Source organism: Dipodomys spectabilis, unplaced genomic scaffold (assembly GCF_019054845.1).
Source record: "Dipodomys spectabilis isolate Male_0828 unplaced genomic scaffold, ASM1905484v1 ptg000046l, whole genome shotgun sequence".
Lineage (NCBI taxonomy): Eukaryota > Metazoa > Chordata > Mammalia > Rodentia > Heteromyidae > Dipodomys > Dipodomys spectabilis.
The window spans coordinates 5,815,443-5,830,867 of NW_024870723.1; the positions used below are offsets into that span (position 1 = coordinate 5,815,443).

Genomic DNA, 15,425 nt, shown 5'->3' on the forward strand with positions numbered 1-15,425 from the left:
AATGGGAAAGCACTTTCCAAATACATAACAAAGTATTTTTAAAAATCTGAGTAAACATTGTGTTTTTATCCTAATTTTGTTGCCAAATAGGCAATTCTTTACTACCCAAGTCCTTTATAAGGATCCTAAGAGATAAGAAACCACCAGCATTGTACGAATGTGCATGATGTATGTGTGTGTGTGTGTGTGTGTGTGCATGTGTGTGTGTGTGTGTGTTCTCCAAACCGAAACCCTTACCTGTTTGGGTCCTGCAGAGATTTCACCAAATGGGCATAGATGTCCTGCTCCTTCTTTAAGACCTCAACCAACTCTTCATAGTCTGAATGCAGCTTTTCCTGGAAATGACAACGGGCAGCTGACATCAGGGGAAGAATCTTAAGTGTGCAGCCTTCTATTATGCAAACATATGTGGCTAGTTCTGGTTTGTTTTTTTTTCAAAGCACAGAAGGTAAGGCCCTGGGCCAGGATCTGGCTCAGGCCGCAGTCACCCAGCACCACCTGCAGGAGGAGTGGGGAATGTCTGCTTGTCCTGCTCTGTCTGCTGTAGTGTGCATCTGGAATATGCCCAAGGTCTCCAGTGTTACAAGCTTGGTGGCCAGGTGGGGCTATTGGGAGGATTCGAACCTTTGAGAAATGGAACCCCCTGGAGGCTCTTTAGTCACAGGGAGGATACACTCAAGCCTCTTCCTCAACTTTCTTCCTGGACATGAGCAGTGTGTTCCACCTTGTATTCCATTTCATCCCTCCGCCCCCCCCCCACCCCCAGCTCCTCCACTAGACACCCAACGCAATGGATCTACCCAACCCGGGTCTAGAATCTCCAAAACTGTAAGCTAACATGAACCTTTTCTCTTTGTAAGCTCAGCATCTCTCTATTTCATTACAGTAATGTGAAGATGACAAATACAATTACCCAGCACCAAGTTGAGAACTGTTTCCAAACCCACAATGGAATAACTCGTCAGCCAACCCAGTTCATCTAACGTGATTGCTACCCCTCAGAGATGCTGGTCACTATTTCTACAATACAACAAAGAGTGCCTTATCATGCTTACTCTTGCTCCAAAGAGAAATTCACACCAGATCATGACAAGTGCTGGAGATAAGTGACTAACAGGAGAGTGGAGGGTCACATAAGTGGTGGTGCTTGGGAGGCATCTGACACAGAGCCACTTACTGAAAGGACAGCCCAGCGTCAGCCGCTTAACAGCTTCCAATAGAAATGTAATCTTGTGAACTAATATTCACAAATGTGATTTTTTGTTTAAAAAGTCCCAATTTTGCCAGCCGTCAGTCATTCATACCTAGCTATTCAGGAGGCTGAGATCTGATGATCATGGTTCAAAGCCAGCCTGGGCAGAAAAGCCCTTGAAACTCTTATCTCCAATAAGCCACCAAAAACCTAGAGTGGAACTGTGACTCAAATGGTGGAATGCTATCCTAAGTTCAAGCCCCAGTACCAGTACACACAAAAAAGTTCAAATTGTGATCCAGTCACTCTGCAGTGTTGGAATGTGGAGTTACGAAGCAGATTTGAGATAAACTATGCACTACAAGGAATAAGGGACATCTGGAGAAAGAGCCTAATTCCAGCATTGGGACAAGGGACATCAAGGACAATAGAAGACATGTCCCCAGCATTCTGTGGTGCCAGAGAGCAAAAAGGTACTTAAAGAGTTGAAGCGTAGCTGCCAGGGGCATGAGGGAGAGAGGAAAGAAGGAACAGAGAGCTGTTGGTCCAAGAGCAACGTTTCAGTTACCCAAAATGAGAAAATTCTAGAGAGTATACAGCTGTACAGGAAATTGCTAACCCAGCAGATCTTAAAGATGCTGACCATCATAAACAACAGTAACAAGATAAGGTAATAAGCATAGCAATTACCTTGACTTCAGTGACAATTTCACAATCTATACATTTACCAAAACACCAAGTTGTGGTGAGGCATACTTGTTATCCCAGCTATGCAGGAGGTACCAGTGGAAGGATTGCAGTCTAGGCCAGCCAGGGCTGAAAACATATGACCCTCTCTGAAAAGCAACTAAAGCAAAAGAAGGTGAGGGTGTAGCTTAAGCTGTGGTACAGTTGTGTAGTGCAAGTAGGAAGCCCTGAGTCCAAAGCCCGTATCACCAAAAAGTAAAACTGCACACTTTAAAAATATTGGCACTGGTGGCTCACATCTGTAATCTCAGGAGGCTGAGATCTAAGCAACACAGTTCAAAGCCAGTCCAGGAAGGAAAGTCTGTGAGACTCTTATCTCTACTAAAACACAAAAAAGCTAGAAGTGGTAGAGCACTGGCCACAGAATAGCACACAGGGAGAACATAGTATCACAAGTCTAATATTCTGGCCAAAGAAGCACAAACTGAATCCAATCACCAAATGGGTATCAAACCCAAAGTGCAAGGTATCCTACAAATGTAACTACCTGGGCACTCCCAAAGGATCATGGTCACAAGAATCATGGAAAGATGGCAGACTGAACTCTGATCCAAGAGCAGAACCTCTGGCTACAAAGGGCATTTCTGAGAGCCAACAGAGTACAAATGAGGCTGAGGATTAGAAGATAGCAATGAGTCTGGGCTCATTTCCTGCTTGCAGTGACAGTATCACCATTTACAGGAAATAAATACACTACGGTATTCAGAGGTCATGGGGCTTCACATGGGCAACTTTCTCTCAGATGACTCAGAAAAAAAAAATTAAATCCTCTATTCTTGTGACTTTTCTACAAATTTGGAATTATTCCAGCATGAGAAAAAAAAGAAATATTAAAATAACTAAAGTTAATGTGTAGAGAAGAGTTCATTCCAGATAGGAGCCAGGCACTGTCCAAATGCTGAAGCGAATCCTCAGTGCACAGAGAAACAGGGGCTGCAAACAAGGCCTTTGTAACTCACATGGACTCACATGTTCTCCTGACGTCACCACACCAGCTAGGACCGGGGGTTTCAAATGACTAACATTTAAGGGCTGCAATAAATTACACTTCAGTTCCACTAAATTCATTCCAGCTGAAATTCACCATTCCCTTCAAATACTAATACCAGTGTTGCTCCTGTGACATTATCATAAAGATACTTATTTTGTGCATGTTCCAGATTCTTCATGCTGGTTATTCTTACCACGACCTCAAAGCGAGTCCTACACTTACCACTACATCTTGTTATTTTAGCACATTGATATAAAGTTTCATACCTATGGTGTATTTTTATATTTTGAGAATTGAATTTCATCCTATTTCCTTCCCTTTATAGCCATATACATGTATCATGTGCATGTAAACATTTTCCAATGGCAGGGTTCCTTAGCTACACGTAGGCTGCCAATGCGATGCAGAGGCAAGCTAAGAGCCTGACGCAGGAGCACACTGCTGTAACTCCAACACAAGGCCAAGGCCCCACTGTGCACTGAGGGCTTCCACTGAACCCCTTACACCTGCTGCTGACAAGCTAGTCACCCAGACTGCAAGAGAAAGCCAGTCCTGTTGGAAGCCACCCCACATGCCCCTGGCACAAGGTACTTCCAGATGCCTCTGTACACAACACTTTCATGCAGGATCCTCTCGGCTCATACCTGTGCACACCTGTGCAGCCACAGCCTCCCAGAAATGCCAAGAATGGAAGAGAGGATGCCAGGATAAAGGAGGCCAAGTCTGAGTCAAGTCGGCTACCATGCCAAGTCCACTACAGGCATCTCCTTACTGAATCCCCATGACAACCCAAGGTGATACCCCACCCCTCTTCCTCTTCTACATATAAGGAATCTAAGCATGGAGAGCAATCATATCCAAGGTCGGGATCATGTTCCAGACCCATGGCCTTAGCCCACCCATCACTCCCCAAAACAATATCAAGCACTGGGGACTTAACAAGGTTAGCATGTTACTGTCAATCACATGCAGAGGAAAGCCAAAGAACACAAGAAGAGCCAATGACAAAACAAGAAAACATACTGGGCATCTAACATGAAGGCAGTGATGGTTACCAAGGTGTGGCTCTGAACAGGTCCTCACTTACAAATGGAATAAATAATTTTAAATACTTCACAGGATTGTTAAGAAGATTATATGAGTCCATCCACACAAAGTTCTCAGAAAGAAGCCTCCAAAGAGTAAACACTTGATAACTACCAGCTGCAACTGGCCTTTTAATGCTCCGAATGCTGTCTCAGACTTTACCAATACTGTCTAATCACAACATTGCAGGGGGCTACACTAAGCTTCCCAATTTCAGATGATAAAACTGATTCTCTTAGAGCAGAGGTCACTTGTTTAAGTTAACTCAGCTCAGAAATGGTAAAGTCAAAGCTTGTAGTGATCTATAACCTCAAAGCTAACCAAGAAGAGCTAGAAAAAAGGACATGAATATGGATTTCTGATGGGATAGAGATTTCGAAAATAAATTGCAGATATACATAACCAATGACAGAGTCTCTACTCAGGCCCCTTGTATCTTAAATGGCCCTCGATAGGCTGGGCTCCCGGCCCTCAGGAGGAAAAAACAGGTCCACATTAGGACCCAATGACCAGTACAGTTACCCTCTCCTCTTCTTCCAAACTACCATCAGGGCCTCAGGCCACCATTCTCTTTGGCTCCACTCCTAATCATTTTCCCCTTTCCTTCCATCTCAGGAATCCTGGGAGATCCCTCCATCCAGGCCCCAAGGCTGACCCCCTCATCCCTCCTTAGAGACTAAGGTTTATCATTCATCATTCCTCACTTCCCACTGACACTGCAGGATGCCTCACAGGATCTACTCAGGCCTCAGCTCACCAGGAAACCCTCCCTGATCAAGAAAGATGCTCTCCTTCAGCCTTTGGAGCACCAGGCTCACCCGTCTGCCCAGAGCTCATATGCCAACCACCTCTGGAAACCTGAGCAGCTTTCGAGAGGTGGCATCTTACACCAGGCACAGTGTGTGGCACAAATCAAGCACTGTCACAATCACTTGCTGAACTAAGGATTGCACAGGTAAGAGGGGATCACAAGGATTGCTAGGAATCTTAAGAGCAGAGATTCCTGTGGATATTTTGCATAATGGAAGTCAGAGTGAGTCAACGTCTTCCTAGAAGCAAATTGCTCACCCATGTTAAATAAATGAACTCTTCGGAGCCATTTGGGTCCCGTTTCATCAATCACCTATTCCCCTGCGTTGAATCATGCCCCATTAGAATGAAGTCATTTGGCTCCCTCAGCAGAGCTGACAGCCCGGGAGAGCTCAGCTAGAGGCAGTGGGCCAGGCTGCAGGGGAGGGAGAGCCCGGCAAGAGCCACCTTCTACCACCATCCCCAACAGAAGCAGCTGAGACAGGAGGCCTCCCCTCCTATCACAAAAACACGTTCCCCACAAGTCTACTGTTGTGTCTGACTCTGTGTTTTCTCCGCAGCCTCTGGAGTGTCCTCCCCAGTCACCATCATTCCTCTGTCCCCGAAACACCGGGGCAAGTCCTAGGAATATACCTCCCCCTTGTGAGCCAGGCCTTAGGCACACATCAAACTAGCACATTTCTCTCCCACGGATTCCACAATTTAGACACCACCAGATATTTGGCAGTCATGGCATCTAGATCATGTCAAACTTAAAGCCCACGACCTCTGCCCTCAAGGTCCGTGGACAGGGCTGCCACAGTTTTTCCCTCTCGAAGAATGGCTGCTCAGCTCCTGGCATCTGTGGGAGCCTCCAGTGTTCCTACTCAAGGTGCTTTCAGGGTTGTTTTGCTCAAACTACTCCATGTTGGTTCCTACAGCTTACAACCCAAAGACTTTCAACTGCTACACTTCTGTTATTTCTAGTCCTTCCAGAAGGAAGACATATAATAGCCCACGGCACAGAGAAGGAAGGTGCATTTCAGAGCGATTTAGTGACCTGCACGAGGTCACAGAGCTGGTAGGCAGGCAAGACAGGTAATCTGCCCCCAAAGCAGGGCACTTTCCATTGTGCCACTGCTTCCTTAATGACTCAAAGGAAACACATGGAGGTGCGGGCCACAGTCTTAAGAGGCAGCAGACGTGCAAAAGAGATAGCTTAATGGATCACTTCTTGCTAATCAGGGCAATTTAGTGGCCTGGTAGATAAATGGTATCTATTTCAGTAGCTATGTCACAACCCTGCAACAAAGACATTTATTTTAATACTCAGAAAATTCAGCAGCAATGTCCCAACCATGTCAATAACTGAGCTATATAAATCTCTGGCTGCAGCCAGTCACATCCAGTCAACTCTCTCTTCTTCAATTCCCTGATCAGCTAGCATTAATTCTCAGGATCACACAATGATTAGAAGTAAAGCAAACTGCCCCGAGTCTAAGGAGACAACATCATAGCCTCAAGCCCTTTGCAGAAATGGGCAGAGGATAAACCCTAAATCAACACAAAATGGCCAAAGGCACAGCAGAAGAAATCCACATTTTTCACAAAGGAAGAACTACAATCTGAAAAGCAAATCTTTCTTGGGGGGGAAAAAAGAATAAAAACAGTTAAGGCTGCAACAGTTGGGATTTCTTACATTGACATGTAAGAATTTATAACTCTGAAGTGAGCATTTATAACTCCTTATCCACAATTTGCAATTAGCCTTGCAGAACGGAATTAAAGCCCTTATAAAACACTTTGGCACCTTGCACAGAAATGTAAACAATGCTGGAATGTGGATGTTAGCAAATGCTAGGCAATGGCTTTATACCTGTGGCTACATGCACTACAGATATGACCTAGCACACACACACACATACATACATACACACACAAAATCCTAAAAACGGTGAAATTAAATTTTAAAATACAATAAGTTTATAAACATTTTGTTCAAAACACTTTTCTTAAAATAATCAAATGTGATTCAAAACAGCAGTTTAACTAACTGAATATATTCAAATTAGCAAAGATGTCTTTCTGAGAAACCTGACAGGCTGCTATCTTATTTCAAAACAGACTGTCTTATTACAGGTTAATGAGCATCTTCACAGCCCAACTAACTGTGGTCAAATCAAATAATTCAATGCAAGTTACTATCACAAAACATTAGCTGTCTGAGACTTCATTATCAGCCTTTCCCAAGGTTGCCTAAGTGAATGACAGAGGCAAGAGGGAAATCTAAGTCCCCCTCTTCTACTGGGCCAACCCAAAGCCCCAATAATCCATGCTGACAGTCTCCAGAGGATCAGTGAAATGCAAAGCACAAATGGTCAGAACTAAAAAGGAGTGCCAACATTCCCCAACAATGCCCCAGGACTAGGTCCAACACTAATCTAAACTTCAGCACAATGTCCAATGCTAATTGCTAAAATATTACAATACTTAAATATCCATTAGAAAATAAACCCTGGCTCATCCACTCCAACCACCCCCAGAGGCCCTGGCCCCTCGGGTACATCTGTTGATCCAGAAACCACAGGAGTGGTACCCAACCCAGAGGCTATGACCTAAGTCAGTTCCAATGGCTAGTACTCATGCTGTGCTGGTTGTTAATTATTTTGAGAATCACCCTTCACAAAACCACAAGTCACAGTCACAGCCATTCATCAGAGAACTAATTTGTGTACGTCCTCTGTCTTCTATACAGATGAACTTAATCAAAGACAGATCTTTAAAAAAAAAATCTGACTTCCATTCATTATTCACTCAACTAACCTTTACAGAGCCAGGCACTAGGCAGAGCACTAGACTCAGGAGAATGCCTGTTTCTCCCCATGCAGGGCCTACCTCAGTGCTGCAGAGGGGCTCAAGCAGAGAGATGAAGAAATGTGAATTGTAATACCCACACAAGGAAGCTTGGGGGCCAGAGGAAGAGGGAGGCTCATAAATAGGTCCAGGGAGGAGCGCCACCTACAGGGATGCGCAGGAGTTAGCGGGTAGACAAGGAAGGTAAAAGCCTTTCAGATTCAGGGATGCAAAGGCACCGAGAATATTCAGGAATCTGCACAAAGTTGAAGATGAAGGAAAGGAGACAGCAAAGGCAACATGGATCTACACAAGGATGGGCCTGCTGTGCCATGTGTTGTGTGTATCTGAGAAGGAATCTCACCACTCAGAATCACAGCTTTCACAATGTGACCCCTGACAACAAATACGAGGCTCCTCTAAAAGGCTGTGATTTCTGTTATGTGTGCATTGCCAATGCTGACATTCAGCTAAAGGCTCCTAGTCTTCAGGAGCCTTACCTGTGGTAAGCCCAGTTATCAGCAAGAAGGAACTTGAGGCTCCCTAGATCAGAGAAGTTATCAAATGCGTTTCAGAAAAGAATATGAATACGTTCGCATGTGAACATCCAATTTCAGCCGAGCTTGCCTGAGAGAAGATGAGTTTGCTGCCTGGTGACTGTTGAGAAGAGCACTTTTCTGTTATTAAGGCTTCGCTCCCAAACTCCAGATCCTCCGTGGTCATTAAATGATGACTCTGCTGTATTGCTTCCAAATCTTTTTCACTGAATTTCTAAGGAAATGAAACAAATCATAAGAAAGTTTTTAATCAAGAAAAAATAAAAAGAGATTCTCCTAAGTTCTCTAAGGAGAGAATTTTTATTTTGTCACAATGCCCATATGTCTGCTAAGTAATTTCCATCATCCCAGAATATGAGGTGATTACGAAGCTGTAATACAACTCCATTTCCATGTTATCACAACTCAAACAGCTGCATGCAGCCAGGTAGGGTGAAGGATAGCAGCAGCCACCAGGAACCTTCCTTACTTGTACAACTGTGCAGCTCTTCAGTGAGTGCAGAGAACAACACCCTGGTCTGACCTAAAGCAACTAGTTACAAGCCGGCGTCCATCTTGATCATGAGGTTACAACCAGGTTCATCTCCTATTCAATCAGCCTCTGGAACTATTAGAGTGCTGGTATACTGAGATCCAACCATCTCGAGTCTCCTCTTGAAGTGTCCACATCCAAGAGGGAATATGACTTCCAGGAAGAGAACTTCAAGGCCACACTGGGGTCTGGCCACCCATGAAAAGCACTTTGGTGATGGCACACAGTAAGTTCACTCCTGACCCTCTGAAGATCTGAGTCCAAAAACACATCTGACAACTGGAAATCAATTGTCTGGTATTTGGCCAAGTTCAAGCACAGGGCTTATTCCAAACCATATAAAGCCTACTAACTCCTGAATTAACGTTCTGTCTACTCTCTGTGGGAATCAAGGGCAGGAACCTCATCTTGCCTCTAGACTCCTAACAGAATTAATTTGCCATGCTAAGCATTTAGAAGAAATTAGGTAAAAAACAAAGAAGAAAAAAGCAAAAGTAACACTTTGAACTATAATAGGAAGAACTGGGACTGAACAACCAACATTGCCTGTCTAGAATTGCCTCAGTTTGGCTGTGCTTGAATAACGCTTTCTAACTTTTTTTCTTATAGTACTAAAGTTGAACTCTAGACTTTACACTGAGCTAGACAGGCACTCCACCTCTAGCCACACCTCTAACCCTGGAACACACACTTGGACCTCAATCTACCTATTTTAGGCTTCCAGTACGTAGTAGTTGGGATATCAGGTGTCACTGCCACATCTAGCTTCCTTTGAGATGGCATCTCACAGAGTTTTTCTTCTCAGGTTGGAATAGTATCTCATCCTCCCACATAGCTTAGAGTAACAGTCACATGCCACCACACCCAGAAATAGGGTAAGAAGGGATCTCAGAAACTTTTCTGCCTGGGTTGGCCTCAAGATGTGCTTTCTCAGCCTCCCAAGCAGCTCTGAGCACAGGCTTAAGACACTGGCATCTAGCTCTACTTTCTAATTTTTTTAATTCAATCCTATACATATAGTTTAACAGCATTATGAGGTTTATCCAGAAAAGAAGAGTTCCTTACCTACCCACTTATCATCTTGAAGTACAATTCCCAGACAAAAATGACTTCTAACTCCTTAAATAGTTGTTATTTTCTCCTATGCTTCTACACTGTAAATCTACATTTCAATTTTATCTAATGGTTGTTACCACAGAAGTTTAAAGATTCAGCTCTTATGTCTTCCTCCTCACAATTATATTGTAATTTTAAATCAATATTTCATACATCATTATAGCCATGCATACTACTCAGCCATCCACTGTTCTATGAGTATTATTTCCATTCATGTTCAAGTCTTTGTTTTCTTGGAATTAGTGACTATTTTATTCTACTTGTTTATTTAGTTCATAAAATTAAATTCTATACTGAATATACATTTTCTCCAAACTTTCTGAAGGAATTTAGAAATCCTTCTCAAAGGAGTCAAACATGTCAGTATTTTGCTAAGTCCACTGTAGTTCTTTGGAGAACCTAGTAACACCTCCCTTAACTGCCCAACAAGGTATAGCTGCTGCCCTAGGGCGCCATTCCCTTCACCACATTCCAGGGGAGTTCCCTATTTACTGGATCTCCAAGTGTCTCCCTCTTCCTAAGATAATTTAAGATTGTAAGCATCTGAAAACACTTTATTCTGTCCTCACTCTAGCTGACAGTTTGGCAAAGGACAGAATGCCAGGCTGGAAATCATTCCTCATCGTCAGAAAGCACTGTCCCCGTCTTCTGGTGTCCAACATGGCTACTGAGAATTCTGGTGTCACTCTGAATCTGGGTCCTTTGTGGGAGGCCTATGTGGTCCTCTCTCTATAAGCCTTTCAAATCCCCATTGGCTGAAATTTCACAAAGATTTGATTTGGCATGTGGGTCTTCTTTCAATTCCTCAAGCTAGAAAGAGGAACCGGTTGTCCTTATCTAGATCATTCTTTTATTATCAGATACTGATAAAAAAAATTTTTTTAAAGTTTTAATCATGTTATGGTGTTAAGATTTTTTTAAGGCAGTTTAATTTTGCATTGTTTCTATATATCTTTCTTTCTGTCTGTTTTGGACTTTGTCTTTCCTCTTAGAAGCTTTCCTCCCACTTGATAAACTCATATCACTGACCTACTTCTCAGGAACTCTTGGCTGTGGCAAGGACTTGTCAGCTGTGGCCTTACAGTGCGGTAGTCCAGTGGGAACACAGCTGTCTGGATGGAGAACCTCCAACTGTTAGCACTTTCCCTCCTTTTCTCCCCTGACGGGAATCTCACTGCTTGGTGCACACTCCTGTTCCCCACCCGCCCCCCATGTTCATTCTAATGATCCACTTCTGTTAGCAGTGGCCTCAGTAACCCCAAGGCCAGAGCTGCTCTGGTTTAAAGTCTCCAGAGATATCCTGTAAATTAGAAAAGGGTCACCTATAATTGCTTAGAACTCCAGAGAAGTCTCCTGTTTTCAAAGGCACCCAGTACATCCAATGCCACTGAGCCTTCCCGGTGTTGTAACCTAAATCGGCTTCTTCTTGGCTTTTAGTCATTGTGTAGCACACAGGCAATCACTGGATCCTGGGCAGGCAGCATGTGTCTATCCACAAGTTTTGTTGCCAACTCACAGCTGCTCCCATTCTCCTAGTTAGTCTCCATGGGTTTATACCTTCTATTTCATTACTGTTATTTTAACAAAGTTTCAGCAGGAAGCAGAGTTAAAACACCTATGTTCAATTTGTCACAGTTACCTCTAGGTTGAGCTGAATCTCAAAAATCCATTACATGACCAAATAAGAAAGGTTTCCCAAGACTGAAAGGAGTAATTAGGGAAGCAGAGAAGAGTGATGGGAAAGAACTCAAATACGGCACAGCAAATCTTTGCTGTGGAAGTACCTCACTCAGTGCTCAGTGGACTGAGCACTAGAGCAGAACAGAGAAGCCTCTGCCACTTATCCTTTGACCCAGGATAAGCTCTTCCCTTTCTCTGAGCTTTTGCCTTCTCCTACCTCCCTGGTGGCTGAGGCCCAAACAATATAAAGAAAGTCCTAAAGTGCTCTGTCTGACACACATCATTAAAGACTATACTCATATATACTGAGAAAGTTTTAAAAAATACGCTAAGCAAAGAAGAATAAAAAGGTATGGTACCCGAAGCATCAAGTCCTTTTGATTGGCGCTTTCTCTCAGACGTTTGATGACTTGCTCTTGACTGTGCAACTTTCTGCTGCTTTCACTCAAAAGACTCTGGTAATGATTCTCCACTGCTTTCTCCCTTTCATTCACTTCATTGCGTAATTTCTCAACTTCATTCCTAAGGTCCTACCAGAAGAAAATAGTAGAACTTGCTTCAAAAAATTTTGACTTTCATGCCTGTTTGACCCCCACAAATTATTGCTATAACAGAACAAGCTAACTGTAAATGCATTTAACAAACATGTACTTCCTTCTCATTTACAGTCTTACAAAAACTTACTTTCAGAAAATATAAAATCTGGGCAAAGCTTTATGCACACATATTTATCACCATGTTATTTACAATGTTGAGAAAAATACAAGCTAAATAGCAATCAAGGAGAAATAATAAAGAAAATATTACAAGGAGTATAACATTTTAAAAAGCACAATTATTAGTAACAATCAGAATGCCAAACTGTATATAATATGACATTGATTGTTTTCTAAATATTTATACAAATGTGATAAAGGCATTGAGGGAACACATTAAAATAATAACTGTACCAAAGGAGAAGGATTGTGGGTATTTCCCAGTTTATTTTCACTTTTTTTTCTGATTTTTGAAAATGTCTTATTTTTTCCTCAATCTCTAAATGCAAGCTGTTATACTTTAATAACCAGAACAAAACCTGCTTTAATACCATTCACAAAGACTTTTTTTCCAATATCATGGGAAATGATCACAATAAAAAGTTAAGGGGGGAAATGGTATACAGTAAGCTGTGACTTCCTTAAAATACATACTATTTATAAGATTTGAACAACCCAAATGCCCACTAACAGAGGAGTAAACTCTGATACACCCTCACTACAGGGCTCTCTTAAGCTATAAAGGAAAAGGAATGAGAATTCACTGTCTACATAAACATTCTCCCCTAAAGGAATCTTCAGCATGTATTTAGAGGAGGTGAGGGGAAGGGAGAACCCAGGAGAAATAAGTACAGATAGCATAATGCCACTTATTTAATCATAAAACAAATTAAATAGTTGCCTATAAGAACAGGAGAGAACAAGAAGGAGGAGACAAAGAGAGGGTAAAACTCACCTTCATATGTGACCATTTAAGTGTTTGCAACATTATCTTAAAAGTAAACTTAAAATCCCCCTAAAAGTGAGAGCATCAAAACAAATCTAACCATATTAAGCTGACTGCGCAAACTGAGGAATAGTAGCAAGAACAGAAAGAGAAAAATCGCTGGAACTGGTGGCTCAATCCTGTAACTCTAGCTTCTCAGGAGGCTGACATTTGAGGATTATAGTTCAAAGCCAGGCTGGGCAGGAAAGTTTGTGAGACTTATCTCCAATAAATTAGTCAGAAAAAGCCAAAGTGGCACTGAGGTTCAAGGGATAGAACACTAGCTTTGAACACAAAGAAGTTCAGGGACAGCCCCCAGGCCTGAGTTCAAGCCCCAAGACCAGCAAGAAAACAAACAAAAGCAAACCATAAGGGACAGAGTCACAGTTACAGAGACAGAAACCATGAGCAGTAAGTAACTCCTATCATAAAATACTGAGATGCAGGATTTATTAGTAGGTTGGGTTTTGTTTTTGTTTTTTGTTTTTATTTTGATTTTTACTAAAGAATAACCCAGCCTCTCTTCCCTAATAGAGAAATTGGTCCAAGAAGTAGAATGTTGGGAAGAAGGGAGACACTCGAGTATATAGCATTAGCTTCTCAGCTAAACAGAGACTACAGGAAAAAGAACTTACTGGAGAATAGAAATAAGTCATCAGCCAGTCGCCAATGGCTCATGCCTATAACCCTAACTACTTAGGAGACTGAGACCTTTAAGGATGGAAGTTCAAAGCCAGGCAAGGAAATCCGTAAGACTCTTATCTCCATTGAACTTCCAAAAAGTTGGAATTGGAGCTACAGTTCAAGTGGTAGAGCACTAGCCTTGAGCCTCAGTCACAGTGCCCAGACCCAGGGTTCAAGTGCAAGGGCCAGCACACACCAAAGTTAAACTGTAATTTTGAATTTGAAATCTCGGTATGCAGTTATATTTTCCTATTTCCTTCCCTCCCTCCTTCTCTTGAGAAGCCTTGAGTCAGGTCCTCCCTAGTACCCATACTGCAATCTTTATCATTTTCTATCATGAGAACAAGTGTTCTTACAGTAGTTCTCCAGGTATAGTCCCTCCAACAGTATAAATAGCATCATCTGCCAACTAAAAATGCAAATTTGGTGCCCCATATCAGGTCCACAACATCAAAGACTCTGAAGCCAGCAATCTGTGTGTTAAGAGGTCTTCCATAGAGTTCTGACACATACTGAAAATCCACTGACAGGAATGCTTGCAGACCTGGAGCAGGAATGTATGAGACATGCCCATGTCTGTTCACACTGGAAATCAAGGAAGCTCCCAAAACCTGAGGAACACAGCATTCAAACAGAATAGGCTTTCTCTCTGTCAAGGGCAGGAAAAAAATGGAATTCTAAGAAGGAAAATAACAATGAATTAAAAGACACCAAAAATCCCAAGTCAGTGATAGAGACACAGTCAGGGGCAGCAGCAGGCTGAGCATGCACAGGCCCTGGGTTCAATCCTCAACACCAAAGGGGGCGGGAGGGTGGGCAGAACTTTGGCTAATAAGAACAACTGCCCCCACTAAAGGCAGCCACATTCTTCTTGAAAATGGCAAAAAAAAAAAAAAAAAGCTAACAGGTGGAATTAAGAGTGCTGATCACTAATCTTAAAATAGAAAAGTTATCCTGAAAAAGTTATCCAATATTAACCACAAAAAAAGGGAAGAGGGAAAGGCTCCACCAACCATTGCTGGCCATCACCAGAAAGAGGTCAGGCATCTAGAAACCAAGCAGCCTATATGAGCTGAAACAGAGAGACAGAGAGGAAAGAGAGAGGGGAGAGAGGCGAGAGAGAGAGAAACAGAGACAGAGACAGAGACAGAGAGACAGAGAGAGAGATAGACACAGAGAGACAGAGAGACAGAGAGAGAAAGAGAGAGAGAGAGAGAGCGCTTCTCCCTGGAGCCTTCTGTAGAAGCACAGCCCTGCCACCACACTGACTTAAGGAGACCTATTTCAGGCCTCTGACTCCCAGAACTGTAGTATTCTAAATTTGTGTTGTTAAGCTGCCAAGTCTGTAGTAACCTGTAGTAGCAGCAATCAAAAGCTAATAGCCTTTGGAGAATGCCAGATAACTTTTTTTTTCTTTCCTGTATGAACTGCACCTTAGGGTAACTCCATGATGAAATACTAGTGCATCTTTACAGAAGTATTCAGCTATAAGATAGTATAATGAAATGAGGTTGTCGCTACTTTGCAAATGATCAACAATGGCCAGTAGTTTCACAAAACCAAGGACTATCAAATACTTGAAAAACCTTAAACATATTAAAAATTAAATGTTAACTTTTGAGTAAAAAAGATGATAAAATTACACTAGACTTTTAAAATTCCAAAACAACTAGACCC

General features: G+C 42.5%; 1 protein-coding gene across 2 annotated transcripts in view; it reads right to left on the bottom strand.

Annotated features, from left to right (window-relative positions):
* The window catches only part of Cdk5rap2 (CDK5 regulatory subunit associated protein 2), a 175,854-nt gene that overhangs the window by 84,139 nt on the left and 76,290 nt on the right, over nucleotides 1–15,425 (bottom strand). For both annotated transcript variants that reach the window (XM_042678675.1, XM_042678676.1), the window contains 3 exons: nucleotides 11,903–12,073; nucleotides 8,286–8,429; nucleotides 238–335 (listed from right to left, as the gene is read on the bottom strand). In XM_042678675.1, the coding sequence (XP_042534609.1) occupies nucleotides 238–335; nucleotides 8,286–8,429; nucleotides 11,903–12,073 (413 nt within the window). The remainder of the gene's footprint in view (nucleotides 1–237; nucleotides 336–8,285; nucleotides 8,430–11,902; nucleotides 12,074–15,425) is intronic.